The sequence below is a fragment of the Petromyzon marinus genome, chromosome 25, assembly GCF_048934315.1.
Source record: "Petromyzon marinus isolate PM22_M1 ecotype Great Lakes invasive population chromosome 25, UKy_Petmar_22M1.pri1.0, whole genome shotgun sequence".
NCBI lineage: Eukaryota > Metazoa > Chordata > Hyperoartia > Petromyzontiformes > Petromyzontidae > Petromyzon > Petromyzon marinus.
In genome coordinates, this window is record NC_133691.1 from 13,433,907 (window position 1) to 13,453,492 (window position 19,586).

Genomic DNA, 19,586 nt, shown 5'->3' on the forward strand with positions numbered 1-19,586 from the left:
CACGTTAATGCAGTCACGTGCAGTCACGTTAATGCAGTCACGTGCGGCTGACCTTGGCTGGCTTCACATCCCTCGTTTGAATAGCACTCCCCCCCCCCTCGGCTTTTGTTGCGTCGACACTCGCAGCTCCCCCCCCTCCTCGATTTATAATCATCCAGTTATCCCTCGTTATCCCTCATCATGAATATTCAGCCGAGCCTACGCTGACGCCAGGTTTACCTTGTCAGCGGCAATTAACGTTCACCACGGGCCTTGGGGGGAGCTCCCAATTTAAATCCCCCCCCCCCATATTATGCCATTAAGCAGATGCAGGGGCCCGCTTTGCGTGTACCGGGTAATAAAGCTCGAAGTTAATGTGCGTTTAGCATTAATAAGCTGTCAGGGGCGATGCTTGTTAGCTAGCAAATCCGCCTGCGGGCCGGCGAGAGTGCGCCGCATTAAAGAGGTCCTCCTCCTGCGGATTTGAAGTAAAAATAAAGGAATTCTCGGTAAAACTGGGCACCGCGTCGGCCCCCCCCCGCCTCACGGTAGCGGGTCACGTCAGGGGAGCCCCGTGGCGTTGCGTCGCTCGGACGTGACGTGCGCGCGTAACGCGATCCCCGCTTGCCATGCGGGGCCGTACTTTTGGGCGGTGTCGCTTCCAATAATCGCAAAACGAGGGGCTCTCGGGGGAGCCGTCGGCTCCGGCGCGCTCGTTGGGGTTTGTCGGAGCACCTCTTTGCGATTATCTTGCGAACCCTCTCTGATCCGAGTGGCCGCTAGCTCAGCCGTGTCCGCCGCCTGCCGCCTAGGCACCGTCCGGCTGCCACCTCCGCGACCGGATTGATCGCGTTAATTGGTATGCCGATAGACGAGCTGCCCGCTTCCGCCAACAGTTAAAAAGATGGGGTAACAAGTTCCAGCGATCAATGGGACCAATAAAGATTTCATCTATTAATGAGCAGCGCCGTAATGAATGCTCACCCTGAGCCAATTAGGCGTCATAACGAATGCGCGTTGCCACTCGGCGGAGCGACGCATAATGATTAGTGGCCACGCGTTCTTGGAGTTGGACCCAGCTTCCGTCGCTTGGACCCGGTGTCCCCGCAGACGTTCTTTCAGCGGCTTTCCCGAGTTGCCACTACCGCCGCCAACGCCGCTCATTCCTACAGCCACGGGGAACGAGTCCCCGTGTCCCCCCTCGGCCGAGCCACGCACCCCCTTCCTCCCCCCCCCCCCATCCGATCTATCCATAACAGAACCAATTAAACTAGAGGCTTACCTCTAATCGGGGATGATCGAGGCACCCTCTTCTGCCAATCGCAAGCAAGGGCCCCGCTCCTTTGTGCGTCCCCTCCACCACTAAGTGTCGCCAGGAGTGGGGCTGCATGCACAACGCCAATCCACGACGAGAGGAGGTGGATCGATGCGGATTTAAATAACAACGAAGGTTCGCGGCTACCGGAGAGCCGCGTTGCCACGAGCACCTGCCCTCAACCGGTCGTGTCGGCGAGCGATAGTTGAATCGATTGGCGGTAGCCCGAGTCACTGCAAAATATTGGTGGGCCGGGCATAGTTTAAGGTTTTTTTTCTGGGAGCATCGCTGGTACTACCCTGTCTGTCAGAGGGCGACGCTGGGAGCGATGATGACGACGATGTCGATCCCGGCAGCACGACCGTGACTGCCAGCCGTACCAAGAGAGCGCCTGGTGCGCCATTGCTTCCAAGTGGTCTCGCTCCCAAAGACAAGGGGGTGGCCGCCCCCGTAAGAAGCAGAACGTGCTGGGGAATGACCAGACCAGCATCCTGATGTACTTTCAAAACAAGAAATAAACAGCCGTTGCCACGCACAAATCCCCAGGAGCCCCCCTTTTTATGGGTGTTTTGCGTGTGTTTTTTATTTCCATATTTGGCGTGCGTATCGGGCTCAGTGACATCTCCCATCTTCATAGGTCTTCTGGTTTCGGAGTTATGGAGGTTTTGGCACCCCCGGGTCACGATGGTGACCCGGGTCACCGCCAATCGATTCATTTGACCTGTTGGCGTCGCACCTGTGGTCCGCACTGAGGATCAGCGGTGGGTCTAAAGTAAACTAAAACTATTTTTATTTTACCAGGCTAGGCCCACTGAGCTATTTATCTCTTTTTCAGATACGACCTGGCCACAAATGATAGCTCAACGAAGTTGCTTATCATTACGTGGAGATTTATAGCAGCCAAATACTCTAAACGCACTTTTCTAAATGTAGAGGGAAAAAACCGGAGGACCCGGAGAAATATCCACGCGACTACGGGGGAGAACACGCAAACTCCAAATGTTGTATACAGGCGTCAGGGTCGCGATCGAACTCACGACCTCCTGCATTCCGGGCGAGGTAGCTAACATCTCGCCAGTCGTTGTCATCTTCCAGTGCCACCGTCAATCGTCGAACTGCTTCGAACAAACAGGATCTGGAAAAGTTGTGGGAGTTGTGTGACCAAGTTTCACCGTGCTGGTTCACTTCCACCACCGTGCGTTAGCCACGCTGCCCCGATTTTTGTCTGGTGCGTGTGGGTACACGGACTCTCTGGTGCGTGTGGGTACACGGACTATCAGGTACGTGTGGTGGGTACACGGACTATCTGGTACGTGTGGTGGGTACACGGACTATCTGGTACGTGTGGTGGGTACACGGACTATCTGGTACGTGTGGTGGGTACACGGACTATCTGGCACGTGTGGTGGGTACACGGACTCTCTGGTGCGTGTGGGTACACGGACTATCTGGCACGTGTGGTGGGTACACGGACTCTCTGGCACGTGTGGTGGATACATGGACTCTTTGGTACGTGTGGTGGGTACACGGACTATCTGGCACGTGTGGTGGGTACACGGACTATCTGGTACGTGTGGTGGGTACACGGACTATCTGGTACGTGTGGTGGGTACACGGACTATTTGGTACGTGTGGTGGGTATACGGACTATCTGGCACGTGTGGTGGGTACACAGACTCTCTGGTCTGGCGCGTGTGGTGGGTACACGGACTATCTGGCACGTATGGTGGGTACACGGACTATCTGGCACGTATGGTGGGACACGGACTATCTGGTACATGTGGTGGGTACACGGACTATCTGGCACGTATGGTGGGTACACGGACTATCTGGCACGTGTGGTGGGTACACGGACTATCTGGCACGTATGGTGGGTACACGGACTATCTGGCACGTATGGTGGGATACGGACTATCTGGTACGTGTGGTGGGTAAACGGACTATCTGGCACGTATGGTGGGTACACGGACTATCTGGCACGTGTGGTGGGTACACGGACTATCTGGCACGTGTGGTGGGTACACGGACTATCTGGCACGTGTGGTGGGTACACGGACTCTCTGGTCTGGCACGTATGGTGGGTACACGGACTATCTGGCACGTATGGTGGGTACACGGACTATCTGGCACGTATGGTGGGTACACGGACTATCTGGCACGTGTGGTGGGTACACGGACTATCTGGCACGTATGGTGGGTACACGGACTATCTGGCACGTATGGTGGGACACGGACTATCTGGTACGTGTGGTGGGTAAACGGACTATCTGGCACGTATGGTGGGTACACGGACTATCTGGCACGTGTGGTGGGTACACGGACTATCTGGCACGTGTGGTGGGTACACGGACTATCTGGCACGTGTGGTGGGTACACGGACTCTCTGGTCTGGCACGTATGGTGGGTACACGGACTATCTGGCACGTATGGTGGGTACACGGACTATCTGGCACGTATGGTGGGTACACGGACTATCTGGCACGTGTGGTGGGTACACGGACTATCTGGCACGTGTGGTGGGTACACGGACTCTCTGGTCTGGCACGTATGGTGGGTACACGGACTATCTGGCACGTATGGTGGGTACACGGACTATCTGGCACGTGTGGTGGGTACACGGACTCTTTGGTACGTGTGGTGGGTACACGGACTATCTGGCACGTGTGGTGGGTACACGGACTATCAGGTACGTGTGGTGGGAACACGGACTATCTGGTACGTGTGGTGGGTACACGGACTATTTGGTACGTGTGGTGGGTACACGGACTATCTGGCACGTGTGGTGGGTACACAGACTCTCTGGTCTGGCGCGTGTGGTGGGTACACGGACTATCTGGCACGTATGGTGGGTACACGGACTATCTGGCACGTATGGTGGGACACGGACTATCTGGTACATGTGGTGGGTACACGGACTATCTGGCACGTATGGTGGGACACGGACTATCTGGTACGTGTGGTGGGTACACGGACTATCTGGCACGTATGGTGGGTACACGGACTATCTGGCACGTGTGGTGGGTACACGGACTATCTGGCACGTGTGGTGGGTACACGGACTATCTGGCACGTGTGGTGGGTACACGGACTCTCTGGTCTGGCACGTATGGTGGGTACACGGACTATCTGGCACGTATGGTGGGTACACGGACTATCTGGCACGTGTGGTGGGTACACGGACTCTTTGGTACGTGTGGTGGGTACACGGACTATCTGGCACGTATGGTGGGTACACGGACTATCTGGCACGTGTGGTGGGTACACGGACTATCTGGTACATGTGGTGGGTACACGGACTCTCTGGCACGTGTGGTGGGTACACTGACTCTTTGGTACGTGTGGTGGGTACACGGACTATCTGGCACGTGTGGTGGGTACACGGACTATCTGGCACGTGTGGTGGGTACACTGACTCTTTGGTACGTGTGGTGGGTACACGGACTATCTGGCACGTGTGGTGGGTACACGGACTATCTGGCACGTGTGGTGGGTACACGGACTCTTTGGTACGTGTGGTGGGTACACGGACTATCTGGCACGTGTGGTGGGTACACGGACTATCTGGCACGTGTGGTGGGTACACGGACTATCTGGCACGTGTGGTGGGTACACGGACTATCTGGCACGTGTGGTGGGTACACGGACTATCTGGCACGTGTGGTGGGTACACGGACTCTCTGGTCTGGCGCGTGTGGTGGGTACACGGACTGTCTGGCTCATGTGGTGGGTACACTGACTCTTTGGTACGTGTGGTGGGTACACGGACTCTCTGGCACGTGTGGTGGGTACACGGATTCTGCTGCTTGCAGTGGTTACACGGACCCTGTGTGTGCGGTTGGATCAAACACGCTCGTGATTTTGTATATTTACCGGAATCTCTTCTTTGAAAGTCACCGTCAAACCGCCTTGGGAGGGGCGCAGGCAGGGTGGGTGGGGGGGGGATGGGGGGGGGGTTCCGTTTCACATCCACAACATGTGTCAGGATTCCATCACGCGAGCACGTAAGCGTGTCACGTGAACGCGCCTCTCGGCCCCCACGTGCCATCGACTGGCCTGACACGGGGAAAAAAACCTCGCTCGAGCGACGGCGTCACATTCGCGCCAACCACTTAAACCGCTGCGTGCGTCGGCCTTGAGGAGATGTTCAGATTCCGTCGCGCAATAGTGTGCCGTAAATAGTTAATGGCCTCGCTGATCGTCTCCTCGCTCTGCGGCGCGAGGAGATGATCAACACGAGGCGGCGGCCGCCGTCACGAGCGCCCGGCCTCATTCCTGCCGCCACCGCCTGGATCTCTCGCGCGCGCACGCAGATCTTTGGCTGAAATATTTGCGCTATAGAAGCAAAACAAAATAAAAATTCCCCGCTGTCTGCGAGCACGTCACTTCCGCGCGAAACGAGAGCCGCAGCCTCGCCCCTCTCTTTATTTTTATTATTTTTTATCCCAATTCCTCTGTTTCCTCCAACATTGCTGAGCGGCGTAATTTCGGCCTTAATGCCGTGATTAAGTTTCTTGAACTGAAAAATCACGAGTTCTGGAAATGAAAGGGGGAAGCGTGCGCACATGGAAAATTTATTTTTTTTGGTGGAGTTGTAATAGCACAGCTTTCTTTAATTTTTATTTGATGGAGTTAAAAAAACCGCAGCCTAATTTGGGCAAATACATTGCCTGCTGCCATGTCAAGTATGTCCTCTTGGCATCGTGTCCAATCTGGCACAATTCTGATAATGAAGGCAGCTTGCCCCCGCTGCAGTGTAGGAAAAAGGTAAATGTTGGAATGAGTACAAATCCTATTTATTGCGAGCTTATTCAATTACATCCGCGGCGCAGCGAGGGGCGGGTGCCTTGTCTTTCCACGGAGCGCGAACACCGCTGAGTAATTCTACTTATTCCCGCAACAACGTCCCAGCCGAGGAATAACGCTATTTAAACATGTGTAGGGGTTTCATTGCCTGCAATTATGTGGCCTTAATTGTTTTGAGTTGTTTGAGCAAAGCTTGGTAAACGCCCGGGTGAGAGTGACGCTTTGGAGAGAGAGGGCCGGGAGAGAGAGTTGTTGGTAGGCCTAGCGGCACCACTCCGACAACCGCAGCAGACGAGATTGCCACCGTGTAACCCCGTTACGTGCCGTGGTCCGTGGGGGTGGAGCGGTGGTGCTGGTGGTTGGCGCCACTGTGAACTCGGCAGAACCCCGGTTCAATTCCCAGCCACGGCTAACATCCTGAGCCCCCCCCCCCGACCTTCACTATTTCGCACTGACCAACGTGGCATAAGGGGGCGTCAAGTACAGTGATGGCTTTTCAATTTTTTGTTGATTCTCTGTTGTGCGTCCTATACCACCTTGTTGTTTAACGTAGTGTTGGGTCTGCGATCGCTCCCTGACTGAGTGATTGTCGCAAACTCCACTCTATGTTCTGGCAACTCGAGACGGACCACACGGGAGGCTTAGCGGTCTATAAATCATAAACGAACGATGACGACAATTATCCAGCAGTGGACTGACAAGGCGGACTATGCAAAACCATCAACTGAAGAGGTCTCTTGGAAGTGAGCAGTGGCACGGGAGCAGCGCAATCGCCGCACATTGGCACTCGTGATTGGGAGAGCGGCAGGGGGGAGGGCCGGAGTGGATGTGCATGGGACGTGATTCCAGCACCAGCTCTGCTCATTTGTCTTCCGCTGCGTGGCCTTGGTGCACCGGCGGCGGCATCGTCTCATTTCATTAGGGGCCAGCGTTGCGGCCCCCGGCGCGGCGCCAGCTGATGAACTCTCGCGCGCGAATTATCCGCCCCGTAATTGCCCGGGGACAATTCCGCTCACGCCGGCCGTGGGGGCGACGCGTCAGCGCGGGGCAGGCTGTCGGTGCTGTGGCCTCCAAAAAGGCTCCCGATTGGAAAAAAAGGGAGAGCACGAGGAGAAGACCGGGCACTGCATTAAATATCATTTTCGGAACACGTCCCCGGCGATTGAGCCGATCTCTGGGCCGCGACGAACGCGGGGCGGTGGCCGCCCGGCTCCCTGCCCCCCGGCTCGACCCGGCACGCCGACTTGTGCGGGGAGGCGCCGTTCAGCACCGGCGCGGACGGGATTCGGGGCCCGGTGCTTGCCGTAACCAAGGGAACGAACGCGGTCGCCGCCCGCCATCCGTTGGCAATAACTTAATCTGCGGCGAGATTAAAATGTGGTGCACGGAGAGAGAATTAGTTTGATAATCCCGCGCCGCAATTTAATGTTGTAAGCAATTTTGGACACCAAACACAATAATCACGTATTTAATACAGTGTATGATTATGTCAGACATGAGAGTATAAGCCCGCAGGGCTGTTTTTAAAGTCGGCGGTTTTTCCATTAAAATTCAGTTCACGAGGACGCGCGCTGCCAACTGAGCGGGCGTCTGAGTGGTTTTGTGCCAAGCATCCCAAGCCATCGGCTCCGCGGGCCGAGCCACTGCCTCCCCCCGGGCACAATCACGTGCCCCCATTTAGTGGTGGGGTCACCGTGGAGGTTTTAGTCGGGGGGGGCATGTTCGTTGTAATAATTAATAGCAATTATTATTATTCATTTACCCAGGAAATATATGCCGAGTCCAAAGACTCGTTTTCAGGAGGGTGCTGCTACATTGGGGGATGTATGGCCAACACCGATGATGTGTGTGTGTAGTGTGTTCAGCTACCGTAGGAGACCCGTGTAGAACAGGAGGAGAGACCGTTACGGACTCCACACAGACAGGCACCCGCGTCAGGAATCGAACCCGGGCATTTCTTTGAGAGAGTTATTGCTACTTTAAAGTGTCACTACTTTAAAGTGTCACGTTGCGTTGCTATTAGGGACTCAACTTAATGACACCTGGCCACATTGATCAAAGGGACACAAGCCAGAGCATAAAGAACTTTGTAAATATGCAATTGCATCGTGTGCTGACATATACCGCTAATCACTTAACCCCCAAAGACAAATACACACTGGAAGGTGTAGATCGTCACAACTGTTAGAGGTGGCCACGGCTTGGGGAGGCCTTCGTACAGCAGTGGATAGATCATGGCTGCTGCTAATGATGATAGTTTTCAACATGTAATTACGATAGTTGTGATACGTTTTAGAAGGAGTAAACGCATTCTTGGAGCTGCGGGGTTTAGGTAAACAAGTCTCAGGCCCAACACAATTAAACACAACTCCGAGTGACTCCTTCAGATGTTTACATTGCGTCGTGATGAACACTTGACGACCTGCAGGCAGGCCGAGCGAGATGACGAGAGGTGAGCGGAGATCGGATCTTTGTTTTGGCAGCCCGAGTGACGACACTGCTGCAATGTTCAAGCCCTCGTGTTGCTCGGAGGGTTGCCACCTGTCCCGGTTTTCCCAGGATCGTTCTCGTGTTGAGGAGGAGGTCGTGGAGGAGGAGGAGGAGGAGGCGGGAGCCATCCTGGGAAATCTGTCACTCTTCCCGGGACGTAAAAAAAACGTCTCCATGTTCTTGTTATTAGTGCGGAATAATAACAAGAACGATAATAACAAAAATGCACCACTCGGAAGATCTAGAAATCATCGCGGCTCAAGGTGTCGATGCCACCACCGCACCTCGCTACCAACACGTGCCACCTTCCACCAGATCCTACAGCTGCTGCACAGGAGACACGCAGTGACCTCCAACATCAGACCTGATAGTCTCCCACCATCTGCTCTTATATAGACTCGCACAGAGAGCCGTAGATCTGCCCTGGCTACTCTCACACCATCTGTGGTTAGGTCTTCCCCTTGGGTGTCGGACTCGCTGCACGCAAGACGACGCATCCACGTGTAGTTTCTCCCCTCTTATGCTTTTGTGAGATCTTCTTCTGCCCCACGGTATGCCTCCTGTAGCTGTAGCTGAGAAGTGGTAACCCTCGTCCACTCGCTGCAGGGACGGCCGTGCACGGCAGGCCAGTTGGGGGTGCGGCTGCGGTGGCGTTGCACGGAAGCCTCCCAACTCGCCCAGTGCCATTCTCTGTAACCCGGCGCCTTGGCCCACGAGTGTGTTGGTGCAGTTGCACCACCTGTACCCCGGTTAGCCATGCCACCGAGTGGCCATGCAAGGCATCTGTATCCCGGGCATGGGGCCACCACCCGACTTCAGGACGGGAGAGTCCCCCGCTGCCTTCCACGCTCGCCCGTGTCGAGAGCGACCAACAGCCAGGCAAGCGGCACTTTGCCACGGCTCACCGATATGACCACCGGGACCGGCTCGCACTCTAAAACGGACTGACAATCTCGCAGCCGTGCACGGTGCCGCGATTCACGTGACAATATCGCTTCGCCGGGCGCGGCACGCGCGGTCTCGAACAGAGAAAGCGAGGAACGTTGGCCACCCCGTGGTCCGTGCCCCGACGCCGGAGGCAGCGAAGGCCGAGCGTCGTGCCGCCAGTCCCTTGCCCGCTGCTTGCGAGCGAAGCGGTCGCGCACACGGCGCGACGGCTCGTCCGGAGCGACGTTCGTAGTTCCGTCGGCAGCAAGCGCCTCCAAACGCTTTCTCCCCCGGCGCACGGCCACCTTGCGGCACCCGCCGCACGGGCAAATGGTGTTTAGGCGCAAGGGGGCCTGGACGCCGCGGAAGCTCGTGGGGTGCATCTCGTTTAGGTCCCGCGCGAGCGAGCGCGGAGAGAAGACGGGGGGGCGCGTGGCGGCAGGCGCCAACTCGCGGCCACGGCCAGGGCGGCTACGGCGAGCGGCGTGAAGAGACGGCCCCCATACGTGGTTCGTCGGTGGCCTATCGCCACGTAGCTGCTTGCTCTGTACGATTGCGTTATATTTCATATTAAGCGTACGCACGCACGCACGCACACACGCACAGACATATATCATTTTCGTAACTTATTTATTTTCGCGAAAAGTTGCGATGCCTGCGATTGCCGCCCGGGGAGTTGCGCGGGCCCTGTCACACATGCACTGATTGCGCGAGACAGCGGCATTGTGAAGCGCGCGGACGATCAGGGGTGTACACACTGGCGCGCACGCGCGTGCTTGCCCGTGCACACTTGTGAGCGTTTCATATCCATCTGAGTCAGCGAGTGCACGTGTGTGTGCGTGCGAGTGTGTCTATGGAATGATGCACCTGTGAGTGCACAGTCATAAGTGTGCGTATGTGTGTAGCGGTTAGCGCACTGCGATACGAACCCAGTTACCCGAGTTCGATCGCCGCTCACTGCCAACACTAGGAGCGATGATCTGAACCTGGGCCTCTCCTAGGTCGACTCGGCTGCAAATGATTACCTAGTGCGGTGTGTACACATCGCCACTGGAGAGACAAAGGCGGCCACGCGTGATGTTGGCCATGTTTGCCGTGCTGGCCTTCGTAGGTGCTCGCTAAGAACACTTGCCCCAACAGTCTGTTAAGGCTATACGGGGGGATTTTTGTCTTTGTTTTGTTTGTGTGTGTGTGCACGACAAGCATTTGTGCATCTGCGAGCATGTTTGTGTGCACGTAATTATTTTTTTTGGGAGTGACACATGACGTGCATCCCTGAATAACCTGTTAGCGCCCTTGCGTGAAGTGCGTTTGTGTCTTTGTGGTTGCATTTGTTCGCGAGTGATTGTGCTTGTGTGGAATTTGTGATTTTGTGAATCTGCGTGACCGTGCGTCCGCGAGAGCGCACGATTGTGATGGCGCGCATCCGTGAGTATGCGGGATTGCCACCGCGTGCTCGTGCGCGTGCATATGCGTGTGGTTTGGCGCATCTCAACAAAAACTCAATAAAACCCCGCCTGTCATCCTCGCCGTGCGACCTTCACTGCTCTCGCCTAATCCGCCTGGTAACTACTGTCAATTAGCTCTAATGGAATGAAAAATGGCCAGCTGAAATGACTTCTCTTTCCATTTTCCAAAGCGCTGACAGATACAAATTGAGGTGGCATTTTTTTTTGTCATTCTTTTTTCCCTCTGCCCTATTTAAAAAGAAAAGGATTGAAGGGTTTCGCAGCAGGTAGCGAATGAATATTATCGCACGCGCGTGCAGCAGCAGAGCCTGGAATTTGCACGCTGTTGCTTCTGGTGACAGTACAGAGGCCCCCGTGGCCCATAATCCACCTCGGAGGAGGAGAGATCTGTTTCGTTGAGAGGATCGGGAGAATGAGAAATGCATTTTGGATTCGTGCGCAATTTACACTTTTTTTTTTGCGTCGGGAAAAAAATAAGGGCAGGATTTACAGTTTTGCTAACGCTTGATTACATTTGCTCAGCACCTGCGTGAGCCGCCTGCACGCTTGCCGAACGTTTTCGGCCAGAAAAAATGCAATCCCCGCCGTCAAATAAAACGCGAATGAGCCGCCGGACCATTTACTGCCACCAGCGCAGCACTTGAGCATTTGGTATTTAAGGACGGATAAATAAGGGCAGAATTGGCGGTGACACCCGTCCAGATTACAGAGGACACAGCCATTAAAGGGTCAAACAGCTTGAGGTTATATTCAGATTTTTAGGCCAGGACATAGATCGATAACGCTTTATGAGCAATACACATTTGTGTAAAGAAGGGAAAAAAATAAATATATAAGGGGGGGGGGGGCTGTTGTTTCACACTAATGGAGGCTGCTTGCCATGTTGGCTCTTCCTCCCGTCACGTTGCGGGTGGCAGATTGGCGGTGACGGGGGAAGAAGAAAAAGAAAGGGCTTTTTTTTGGGGGGCCGGGTGAGAAAAAAAAATCGGAGAAAAGAAACCAAATAAATAAAGAATGCGGTTGCGCGTGTGGCGGCGGCGGCAGCGACGGCCCTTCCCGGGGCCGGGACTGCGCACATTGCAGGCCTGTTAGCGGGGAAGAATGTCGCCTATCGATCCGAGCGCCGGCGCACAAGGTAAAAGGGCTCTCGATGCGCGCGGGGCCCCCGCCTCCCACCCGCCCCCCTCCCCCCGGAGGCCAAAGCCGCCGCCGCCTCCAAACTTTCAGCTAAACGAGGGCGCGCGCCTTCCACGTGAATTTCACCATAAACAAAATGTGTTTGAGATTTTATTCCCAAACGATTTTCCCTGCCCCCGGGCGAGTGTGCGCGTAGAAAGTAGGCGCCAATTATGAGATTACCGTTCCCGCATAAGAAGGGGGTCTGGCCCTTGTGGGTGCAACGCGCGGCCTCGTTGGCGCTCGGCAACGGGCCGATCGCGCTACACGAATATTTTGTTCGTACATCTGTCCGCAAGGCTCGGGGGAGGGCGGGCGTGAGCTTTGGGGGGTGCGGGGGGTGCGCCTCGAGTTAAATAGCGTGCACACCAGACTCACATCTGGTTCAGACCTTGTGGTGTCAAGGGCCAGCCTTTTAAGCTGAAGGACTCTGTTAATCTCCGACGAAATGCAGCAGCGGTGGCGGCGCTGGGGAGGCCTAATGGTTTTGGTGTGTGTCGGTGTTTGCGGCTGATAGCCAGCAACTGTCACCGTGCACGTGAGCGGCAGGCAAGGCTTGCGAAAGGGCTCGTCGAGACCGGAGTGGCAGGGCCGGCCTAAAATGGTTCGTCTTTTGTCCCTTGACTGGTTTCTTTCTCTACTTGGAATCTGTGATTAGTAGGAGTCTCGGCTGGGAGGGACAGGAATCAGCGTAGGAGGGGGGGGGGGGGCGGAGGGGGAGGGAAAGAATCCCTTGTATTGCCCGTCCATTGAGACAAAAGCAGCCAGTGGGAGGCCTGCCAAGGCGCTGAGCCAGCACAATTCAATAGGCTGTGATCAGTTTAAACTGTGAAAATAAAAATCATTTTTTACGAGCATAATGAACATTCTGTTAAAAAAAATTTATTTAGCCAACCACATTACAGATTTTTCTCCCGATTGCTTGCATAATTTTCTTAGTCCTCCCCCCTTTTCTTTTTTTGGCACGCGGGGTAGCAATGTTTATATGTTAAACGCCTGCCGTGGCATATTATGACAAAACGAGCGGGATTAGTACGGCAATTACGTAATTAGGAGGCCTAAAAGAAACATTAGCGCCGCTGCGAAACCCTTTCCACCCGTAATATTTTCTCTCCCCACCTGGCTTTAATGTAGACGTCAAAGGCAACGGAGTCCAGCCTCGTAAAGTTCCTGACGGCGGACGGTGGCATCGGCCACCGACGTCCGACGGAGCGCCATGACTTGGCACCGGCGATTAGCTTGGCCCGGCAGGGGAGCGCAAGCACTAGTCTCGTTTTGCGAGAGGGCACGCCGTTGCGTTCGCAGCCACCTCCGCCGTGCCCCCGCGCGGCGGCTGACAGCGCGGAATGCGCCGGTGAATTATGACAAACCGTGCGCTCCCCTCCCGCCGCGCAGGACCGCCTGCCCCCACCACCTCCTCCTTCCATCCTCACCCCCAGCGAATGACCCCTAACCTCTCCGACGCCCACACACACTCGCACGGGACACGGGAGGAACCGCACGTGTGTGTGTGTGTGCGTGCGTGCGTGTGATGTTGCACGTGTGAGTGTATTTGTGCACGTGAGTTTGTTTGTACGCGTTGCGCGCGTGCGCGTGTGTTTTGTTGTGGCGGTGATGCAGTGATTGTCGAACTGTGCTGTTAACCCGGTGACCCGGGTTCAATTTCTGGCCACGGCTCACACCGGTGGCGAGTGATATCCCAACTGGTCCGAGGCTCCCCTAGGCGGACTCGGTGTTAATTGAGTACTTTGTGTTACTTGTAATCATCAACTCAACTATCTTTTATTTTACTAGGTAAAGGCGGCTAAGCGTGGGGCTGACCACATCACTTTCAAAAAGGGCGGCGCCGTGTTGGCCTTCTAAACAAATGCTTGCTCACAGTATTTTGCCCCAACATTCTACATGGAGGCTATATTGGGAGTCTTGGTGATTGCATCATGTGTGTGTGGAGAGTGGCGATGTGATGGTTAGCGTACCTTCATACAATCTCACCAACTGAGGTTCATCCCCTGCCTGTAATTATGTCTTTGCGCTGGAAATCCATGCTGAGTCTGAAGACTCTCTTTTTTTTGTCAGGAGGGGTCCCCTCTGCGTTTCAATGTTTGCCCAACACCTGTGGCACCGTGCACACGTGATTTTAATTGTGGGAGGAAACCGGAGAAGCTGGCGGAAACCCACACAGAACAGGGGGAGAACATGCAAACATACAAACTCCACGCAGCAAGGTGCCCCGGTCAGGAAGCCAACCCAGGCCCTCCTTTAATGCGTGGTTTAGGCGAACTGAACAGTAGTTAGTTTATTGTTACTGCGTTCCACCTGAGCTTGAAAGTGTTTGTGCGTTGTCTGCGTCCGTCTGTAACCGGGCGAGGGGCTCGATAACTATTGTAGAAATGATCCCATACGGACGCAACTTTTGTATCAAGTTTGCCGTCACCATTAGGGAGGGACTCAACCTATTCAACAGCGGCCATATTGCAACCGCCGTGCCAACCCAAAAAGAGCGCCGATTCGTTTTTCCGGACCTGACCCCGCATCTTGCCGTGGGTTTTTCCCTGCCTTTGTTGAACGACGTTCCGGCGTGGGAAGTTTGCTCCGCTGTCGCTCTGCGCTCCGGGGGTTGAGTTTCAAAAGGGACGAGCGGTGGGGGGTGGTGGGGCGGCTCTTCCCTCGTGCGAGCGAGTGGGCGAGCGTGCCCATCCGCGTGTACTCGTCCGCTCTCTCGCGCTCTCTCGCGCTGAACGATAGGCTCCCGTGGCTTATATTACCACGAGGCGTGATTGTTTTCAGGCAAGCCTTGATTTATCCCCTCTTCATTTGATTGCATGTCCCAGAAGAAAACAAATAACAATGCCAATATTGTGCCCGCCGTAAATACAAGCGCGGGCGGCGCGCACGCGCGCAGGCGTGCGTGCGCGCGTGTAATTGACCCCCGCCCAGGAGGTTATGTGCGAAGAGAGCTGCCCCCCCCTCCCCTCCACCACTTTCATAGGGTTCCGAAAAATATGGCACGTGAACATTGCGTTGACCTCCCAACCTTGCCGCCACCCCACCACCCCCACCACCCCACCAACCCTGCCATGTGGTTCCCTCTTTCTGAGATGTTTGGGTGTCGTGAGACCGACCGGCTGGGAAGATAGGGAGAGACTGACAACGAGCAGGAAAATAATTCACTTTCAGAAAGGGCGGCAGCAACAGAGAGGTTGCATCGCGATCCCCGTGGAATTCCCATGACACGTCCACTTCCTCAGACCTGAAATTATGGAAGGCAGCAAAGAAATTGCTGAATGCTGCATAGTTTTTTTTTGCCTAAGTCTTAAATATGAGACTGTCAAAGTGGCTTTGGCAGATTCTTCTGTCAATCGTCTGAAATGTTAATAGAGAAAAATGAAAAAAAAGCAAAGCAACTCACGATTGCATTTAAATTGTCAGGCGAAGTAATGCGCCTCGTGCCAAGATAAATATTTAAGTCTAAATTTTGTATGACCCTCCCCCAATAACAAAAATAAAAAATCGCGTGCGGCAAAACTGCCCGGTGTTACCCGGCGATCGGCAGATATCCATCGCGCCTGGGTCAAGCCGACCCCCCCCCCGGTGAGAGCGAGGATGCCGCGACTCCCTGCCGCCAGTCACGCGCGGTCGCAGCGCTCCGCGAGCCGAGACGGAACCACGGACGCCGCGAAAGAAACTTGCGGCATCGGTCTCGGCTGCTCCCTCTTCCGCTCCCCCGCACCCCCGTGGGAAGCGGGGACCCGAGGGCGCGGGGGCGCGTACGACGTATCTCGTCTTGGGGCAGGTTATTTATTTTGTGAATATGATCGTCATGATCGTTCCCGCGGTGTTTATAGTGCGAAAGAGCGACCGCATGTGATGAGCCGAGACGAAATCTGCACGCTCACAAAACGAAAAGCGGTCAGTTTGTTTTTGTTTCCCCTGCGCCCGGAGCCACCTGCGGGACGATGATGACGACAATGATGACGACGGCGACGACGACGGCGACGGCGACAATGACGATGACGGCGACGACGACAATGACGACGACGGCGACGACGACGACAATGATGACGACGGCGACAATGATGACGACGACGACGGCGACAATGATGACGACGGCGACAACGACGGCGACGACGACGACAATGATGACGACGGCGGCGACGACAATGATGACGATGACGGCGACGACGACAATGATGACGACGGCGACGACGACAATGATGACGACGGCGACAATGATGACGGCGACGACGACAATGATGACAGTGACGGCGACGACGGCGACAATGATTACGACGGCGGCGACGACAATGATGACGATGACGGCGACGACGGCGACAATGATGACAGTGACGGCGACGACGACGACAATGATGACGACGGCGACGACGACGACGACGGCGACAATGATGACGACGACGACGACGGCGGCGACGACAATGATGACGATGACGGCGACGACGACAATGATGACAGTGACGGCGACGACGGCGACAATGATGACGACGGCGGCGACGACAATGATGACGATGACGGCGACGACGACAATGATGACAGTGACGGCGACGACGACGACAATGATGACGACGGCGACGACGACAATGATGACGACGACGACGGCGACGACGACGACAATGATGACGACGGCGGCGACGACAATGATGACGATGACGGCGACGACGACAATGATGACGACGACAATGATACAGTGACAGCGACGACGACAATGATGACGACGATGATGACAGTGACGACGATGATGACAGTGACGGCGGCGACGACAATGACGACGACGGCGACGACGACAATGATGACGACAATGATGACAGTGACGGCGGCGACGACAATGATGACGACGGCGACGACGACAATGATGATGACGACGACAATGATGATGACGACAATGACGACAATGATGACGACGACAATGACGACAATGATTACGACGATGGCGACGACGACGGCGACGACGACAATGATGATGACGACAATGATGACGATGACGGCGACGACAACAATGACGACGACGACAATGATGATGACGACGACGACTGATGACGACGGCGACGACGACGGCGACGACGACAATGATGGCGACGACGACGACGACGACAATGACAACGACGACGACGACAATGACAACGACGACGACGACAATGACAACGACGACGACAATGATGATGACGACGACGACAATGATGATGACGACGACGACAATGATGACGACGACGACAATGACAACGACGACGACAATGATGATGACGACGGTGACGACGACAATGATGACGACGACGGTGACGACGACAATGATGACGACGGCGACGACGACAATGATGACGACGACGACGACAATGACAACGACGACGACAATGACAACGACGACGACAATGATGATGACGACGACGACAATGATGATGACGACGACGACAATGATGACGACGACGACAATGACAACGACGACGACAATGATGATGACGACGGCGACGACGACAATGATGACGACGACGGTGACGACGACAATGATGACGACGGCGACGACGACAACAATGATGACGACGACGATGACGACAATGATGACGACGACGATGACGACAATGATGACGACGACAGCGACGACGACAATGATGATGACGACGACGACAATGATGACGCCGACGGCGACGACGACAATGATGATGACAATGACGATGACGACAATGATGACGACGACAATGACGACAATGATGACGACAATGATGATGACGACAATGACGACAACGACGGCGACGACGACAATGATGACGATGACAATGATGACGACGACGGCGACGACGACAATGATGATGACGACAATGATGACGACGGCGACGACGACAATGATGATGACAATGACGATGACGACAATGATGATGACGACAATGACGACAATGATGACGACAATGATGACGACAATGACGACAACGATGGCGACGACGACAATGATGACGACGACAATGATGACGACGACTGCGACGACGACAATGATGATGACGACAATGATGACGACGGCGACGACGACAATGATGACGACAATGATGACGACGACGACAATGATGACGGCGACGACGACAATGATGACGACGATGATGATGACGACGATGATGACGACGGCGACGACGACAATGATGACGACGATGATGACGACGACAATGATGACGGCGACGACGACGACGTGCGTCACTTGGTCTAATGAGCACCTCGCCGCAGTTTTGGGACGTGACCCGCGGCCGCCGTGACGGGGCTGCCAGGTTTCCGTTCGTACGATTCTGCTGCGGGCCTCCACTAAAGGCTCGTTCCTCAAGCCATTAAAACTTGTCCCTTGGCAGCGACGCTCCCGCGTCACATGTCCTCCTGCCTGCTCTCCTCCGTGTCCCGCATCGTCAGCGTCTCCCATCCTCCGCCTCTCCCGTCCTATCTCCCATCTCCGCCACCTCCCGCCCTCCGTGTCCCTGTCCGCCGCTGGGATCCGCCGGGTAATCCGCGTGGGTTTCGCTTGGCGCCGGAACAACGGCGGTTCTCGAGTTTCACGGTCGTGCGGTGTCGGTGCGCGAGGACTGCAGGCGAGCTGGGCGAGGAGGCGGAGGGTGGCGCCGAGTTGGCCGGAAATGACAAGTTCCTCGGCGTGGATGGCAGCCTGGAGGAGCAGAAGGCTGGAGACAAGGACCTGGGTACGTTGATCCCCTCCGCCGCCGGCGTCTCCGACACGCATGCATCACGCCGCTGTGGTCACGAGGCCTGCGGAGAGCACGCGCCGCTCGTCACTGCGGTCGTGCGTGGTGGTGGTGGTGGTGGTGGCCGTGGGTTGATGGATCAGACTACCTTCGCTGCCTCCACAGTGCCGGATTGCATGCGTGCGCCACCACTGCCCGCCACCGCCGTATAACAATCCGTCGTTGTTCTACGGTGGTGGCGCATGCCTTCAATTGGGAACTATGCGGGCTGTGAGGGTTGGTGTGGAACAACCTGACCCTACGGGCGTCGAGAAGGCGCCATACCCTGGCTTGCCAGGAGAAGTCGTTTTGGCAAATGTGGACTGATCTCCGTCTGTTCCTTGTTCACGGGTTCGAGTGTGTCGCCCCCCCCCCCCGCCCCCCGTCCTTCCACGCGAGACTTTTCTCCAGGCGCTCGGATTTCCTGTAGAAGCTCGCTAATTGGCTGAAACCATCTTGATATGTAGATGACCCCTGTAGAGCTTGAGCAGTTGGCGGTGCCAGATCATCGCCTGGCTGCTGCTGCTGCCGCCTGCCTGCTCATCTGTGGCTCCGCTTCGTGCCTTAGAATCGTTCTCTCTCTTCGAGAGCGTCGAATACTGTGCGGTGCATTACAAGTTGACATTATTATTATTATATATACAATGTGTGTGGGTCTTTCATAGGTGCTCACCATCTTGAGCGGTAGTGTGGCGGTTAGCGCGC

At 55.4% G+C, this 19,586-nt stretch overlaps 1 protein-coding gene across 6 annotated transcripts in view; it reads left to right on the plus strand.

Moving 5' to 3' along the window:
* Positions 1-19,586, plus strand: part of ZFHX3 (zinc finger homeobox 3) — a 138,955-nt gene that overhangs the window by 90,450 nt on the left and 28,919 nt on the right. For all 6 annotated transcript variants that reach the window (XM_076069759.1, XM_076069757.1, XM_076069758.1 and 3 more), the window contains one exon: positions 18,732-18,839. In XM_076069759.1, coding sequence (XP_075925874.1) covers positions 18,732-18,839 — 108 coding nt within the window. The remainder of the gene's footprint in view (positions 1-18,731; positions 18,840-19,586) is intronic.